At 47.8% G+C, this 5,355-nt stretch overlaps 1 protein-coding gene across 1 annotated transcript; it reads left to right on the forward strand.

Moving 5' to 3' along the window:
• The first annotated feature begins 4,459 nt into the window (after nucleotides 1-4,459).
• Nucleotides 4,460-5,103, forward strand: LOC119819663 (zinc finger matrin-type protein 5). Its single transcript, XM_038337986.1, has one exon. It carries the CDS (start codon nucleotides 4,536-4,538, stop codon nucleotides 5,040-5,042), a length of 507 nt encoding a protein of 168 aa, XP_038193914.1. The 5' UTR covers nucleotides 4,460-4,535; the 3' UTR covers nucleotides 5,043-5,103.
• Nucleotides 5,104-5,355: the final 252 nt, after the last annotated feature.

Consider the following 5,355-nt stretch of genomic DNA (forward strand, 5'->3'; position numbering starts at 1 on the left):
CTGACGTGCCATCCCCTCATGCCTCCCCTGCCTTCTTGGTTGTGAGGTTCATGGTCTGTTGTGATCTCCAAGCGAGGAACAGGAAGGCCCTGTCTGCGCTTCAGTGCGGACTCCATCCCCTGTTGTCAGTAGAACAGGAACATGTTGCCAGAAGATCAGAAGCACTGCAACAGAAACCAAGTGTGGCTGGAAGAAGACGGGCCAGGTGGTGTTGTGCACCTCTGCTTGTGCTGATGCTGCGCGTCCCCATGGTATCCCCGTGGGGGTGGAGGAAGGCAAGAGCTCCAAGCACGAGCGGCTCTGTATTCTTCTACAGCTGTCTCTTTCCCATGCCCGTAGCTCTATAGTGCCCACCCTGGAGTCTAGCCTTATGACGAAGCCAGGGTAGGGCACCCGTAGGTCTGAGTGGTTCCTGCCGTTTTCTGGGATGGGACTGTGGTCCCTGATGACCAAACTCAGCAGGCTGGCAGTACAGGTACTGGAAAGCTGTATGGAGCAAGGTTAGGGTCGGGCTCCATGAAGGTGGACACGGAGTGTGCCTCAGCGCTGTCCCATCTGCTGCCCTGGCCAGGTGAGTCAGGAATGAGCCTGCTGATAACTCGGTGTGGTGTCCACAGCGGATAGCACGGCATCGTGTGTGTTTCCTACAGGATTTGGGTAGAGCCCTCCGTCCACCAGGGTGCAGAGAGAAGGCTGAAGTCAGTGCCATGGGTGACAAGACGGTCAGGCTGGAGCCTGAGTGCCGAGCTCCGGGTGGCACCACCCAGCTCCTCAGGCAGCCTGCTGACCTCTACCTCAATAGTTGTATTCTTCTTTATTTTGAAATTGTTTAGACTTATAGAAAATTCCTCCCCTTCCCCCCAAAAAATTCAGTCGGCGTCTCCGACTGTCATTCAGCATGGGTAATGACCAGACCAGGGCGGGAAACGCACACTGCCACGTGCTCCTGCCCAGAAACCCCATATTGCCTTTTCTTTCCATTTCTTCCTCCTGTCTGCCTGAGGCAGTTTCTGAGTCCTTGCTCGTTTTTAAAGTCCTTCAGCTTGGGTTTGTCTGATGTCACTGATGAGACTGAGGTTTGCATCCTTGGCACGGTGACCAAAGAAGCTGTCTGCCCTGCTGCTCCCAGCATCTGCACTGTTAACTGTAATCTTGAGGCTGGGGTTGTCTGAGGAAGGATTCTCTACTGTAAACTTTCAGGCTGGGGTGTAGCTCAGTAAGAGACCTTGCCTAACATGCATGAGGACCTGGGTTTGATTCCCAACACCACAGAAATAAATACGTGTATATATAAATAAATAGAGTTTTCCCCTGGAAATGAAATCAAGCCAGATATACTGGCTTATGCAATTGAGAATTGGGAAGTTGAGGTAGGATTGTTTGAAGCTACCATCTGCTGCATAGTGAGTTCTAGACCAATCTAGGCTACATAGTAATACCCTGTCTCCAAACAGAAAGAGCCAAGCAGGTAGAGCTCTGTGAATTCTAGACTGGCCTGGTCTGCAGAGTGACCAGGCCAGCCAGAGCTACATAGTGAGACCCTGTCCAAAAAAGGGGGGGAGAGGGCTGTAATATGGCTCAGCAGGTTAAGGAGCTTGCTGCACAACCTGATGATTTGAGTTCAATCCCTAGAACTCATATAAAGATGGAAGGAGAGAACCAACTTCAAAAAAGTTGTCCTCTGGGTACTGAAGAGATATCTCAGAGGTTAAGAGCACTGGCTGCTCTTCCAGAGGTCCTGAGTTCAATTCCCAGCAACCACATGGTGGTTCACAACCATCTGTAATGAGATCTGGTGCCCTCTTTTGGTGTGCAGGCAGAACACTGTATACATAATAAATAAAATCTTTAAAAACATTGTCCTCTGACCTCCACACACATACAGTGGCACGAATGCCCCATACACACATTATTTAGTAATAATAATAAATTTAAAAAGGAATAAAATGTTCTGGGAAGATACTTGAAACTGAATGTCACATGCATAGAATTTTTCTTAGTGTTGTGTTCATCTCAGCTTAGCTGTTTTACTGCTGTGCTTAGTGTAGTCCTTCTGAAGACTTTGCTGTCCTTATTCATCTGTATCTATTAATGAGTATTTACCTCGTTTATCCAGTTATAAACTAATGTAGTAGGAAGGGTGCTGGTCGTGCAGTCCTGCTTGGCTCCTTCAGCTCCACCCTTGCGTCCAGCCTCACAGCCTCATGTTCTGGCACCATAAACTTCTGGGCGCACTCACCATCTCCAAAGCACAGCTGCCGTTTCTCCAAGACTCCTGTCTCCTTTTATTGTGTAGACCAATGGTTTCTTGATACTTCAAGAATGAGATCTGGACACCAGGGATGTTTGTGGTGTCCAGACCATCCCAGCAGATGCACCAGGAACTAAAAAGGTCTATTAATTGATATACATATATCTGGTTTTATCTTTTCATCTGTTATGAAAAAATCATGAGTTCAAAGTGGTGCCTATAGTCCAATCTAATACAGTAATGTATGGCAGCCCTTTTTTTTTAGATTTATGTGTATTAGTGTTTTGCACGCATGTATGTATCTGTACCATATGTGCACCCTGGAGGCCAGAAGAAAGTGTTTTATACCCTGGAACTAGAGTTACAGACAATATTGAGCCACCATGTGGGTGCTGAGATTTGAACCTGGGTCCTCTGAAAAAGCAGCCAGGGCTCTTAACACTGGGCCATCACTCCTGCACATGAAGTGGCCTTCTTAAAACCTTACTATTCCTTTTCGGTTTCTTTCCTTTTCTTCCTCTGTGGTGTCAGACTGCCCTTAGAGCAGTGGTTCTCAACCTGTAGGTTGGGACCCCTCTAGGGGTCAAATGACCCTTTCACAAGGGTTGCCTAAGACCATCCTGTGTATCAGATATTTGCATTATGATTCATAACAGTATCAAAATTACAGTTATGAAGTAACAGCAAAAATAATTTTATGGGCCAGGTGGTGGTAGCATTCCTTTAATCCCAGCACTCAGGAGGCAGAGGTGGGTGGATCTCTGTGAGTTCAAGGCCAGCCTGGTCTATGGAGCAAGTTCCAGGACAGGCTCCAAAGCTACATAGAAATACTCTATCTTGGAAAACAAAAAAACAAAAAACATTATGTTTGGCATCACCACAACATGAGGAGCTGTATTAAAGGATCACAGCATCGGGAAGGTTGAGCACCGCTCCCTTAGATGCTCTAAGTCAGTGGGACAGTGCACATCACTATGCCTCATTCCTATTGGATAATCAATTGTGGACAAAAACAACTGGAATTAAACTCAAAACTAGATAATTTTTGTGCCTGGAAACCCCTTGGCTATCTTCCTGGTTGTAGGATGGGGAACAGAATAGACCCTTGCTTGGGCTCTCGCCAGACTCCTTGGTTATGCTGTACTCTCGTCCAGTACTAGAGCACATCCTGGCTTTGCTCAGCCTGCATTCCCCACTTGTTCTGTGGTCAGTCTGTCACTAGAATGCAAGCTCCAACAGGGCAGATGCTGTCTGGCTTACATGTCACAGTGCCAGCATGCACCCAGGTGCCCCAGGAATATTAGATGGTATTGTTTATTCATTCTTTACTTTACTGGAAGTGGGACACACCAGGAGTGATCTGAGCAAGCAGAGCAAGGTGACAGCAGGCATCCCATGGAGGGTCCTGTCATTCATGACTGTGGTGCAAAGAGAAAAGGCTGAGCAGAGCATGGTTTAAACCTGTAATCCCTGGGAGTGAGGGTGGGCACTCTGGCAGGAGGAGTGTACTGATTGTTTTAGATTTGGTGAGGAGGGAAAATAAACATTTAGGTGCTAAATTGATGGATCAGCCATTAAGAGTACTGAAGCCCTTGCAGAGGACCTAGATTCCGTTCTCAGCACCCACGTGTCTGAGACTCCAGTTCCAGGGAATCCTAACCTCTTCTGGCTCCCATGGGCTCCTGTGATTTGGTGCACACATGAACTCATGAAGATACCCATTAAAATAAAAACGCTGAAGACATCTAAACCTGAACGTTTTCTTGAGGTAAATCTTAATAAATAGGGACTGGGGAGATGGGTCAGTGGTTAAGAGCACTGGCTGCTCTTCCAGAGGATCCAGGTTCAATTCCCAGCACCCACATGGCAGCTCACAACTGTCTGTAACTCCACTTCCAGGCGACCCAACACCCCTATACAGACATACACAGAGGCAAAACACCAATGCACATAAAATAAAAAATAATTTTTAAAAAAATCTTAAGAAATAGGCAGAAAATGGACAATCAAAGCTGAAGTTTAGGAGGAAAAAATAAAAAAAAAATAACTCGCTAGGCAGTGGTGGCACACGCCCTCAATTCCAGCACTTGGGAGGAAGAGGCAGGCAGATCAGTGAGTTCAAGGGCAGCCTGGTCTACAAAGAAAATTCCAGGACAACCAGGACTTGTACACAGAAAAATCCTGTCTCAAAAAAAACTGCAGGAGCGCGACCGGCGAACACAAGAGGAGGAGCCCGGAGCCGTCCAGCCACGGAGCCAGGGCCCTAGCATTGGTGGAGGTGGCCATGGGGAAGCGATACTTCTGTGATTACTGTGACCGCTCCTTCCAGGACAACCTCCACAACCGGAAGAAGCACCTAAACGGGCTGCAGCACCTCAAGGCCAAGAAGGTGTGGTACGACATGTTCCGAGATGCAGCTGCCATCTTGCTGGATGAACAGAACAAGAGGCCTTGCAGGAAATTCCTGCTGACAGGCCAGTGTGACTTTGGCTCCAACTGCAGGTTTTCTCACATGTCAGAGCGAGACCTGCAGGAGCTGAGCATCCAGGTGGACGAGGAGAGGCGGGCCAGAGAGTGGCCACTGGAGACTGCTGAGCTTCCTGAGGGTCACCTGGAGGACTGGCTGGAGAAGAGAGCCAAGAGGCTGAGCTCAGCCCCGAGTATCAGGGCGGAACCTATCAGAACCACTGTCTTCCAATACCCTGTGGGCTGGCCACCAGTGCAGGAGCTGCCGCCCTCCCTGCGGGCACCCCCTCCTGGAGGATGGTCCCTACAGCCCAGAGTCCAGTGAGGCTGAGCTCTTCCCCCCTCCCCGCCTGGCTTCTGGTCACCAGTCACAGTAAAGACATTTGCTCAACCTGAAAAAAAAAAAAAAAAAAAAAAAAAAACTGCAAAAGAAAATAATCATAATACTAATAATTAACTGGCCAAATGTGGAATCTCACACCTATAGTCCCAGCACTGAGGAGGCTGAAGCAGATGGATCTTCATTAATTAGCTGAAAGTGTAAGTTAAATAGGAAAAATTTCCTGAGCCAGCTAAAGGAAAAGAGAACCCAGAAAAAGCCAAAAATGCATTTCAACTGCATGTTAATCCTCTCTGTA

Source organism: Arvicola amphibius, chromosome 1, assembly GCF_903992535.2.
Source record: "Arvicola amphibius chromosome 1, mArvAmp1.2, whole genome shotgun sequence".
Classification (NCBI taxonomy): Eukaryota; Metazoa; Chordata; class Mammalia; order Rodentia; family Cricetidae; genus Arvicola; species Arvicola amphibius.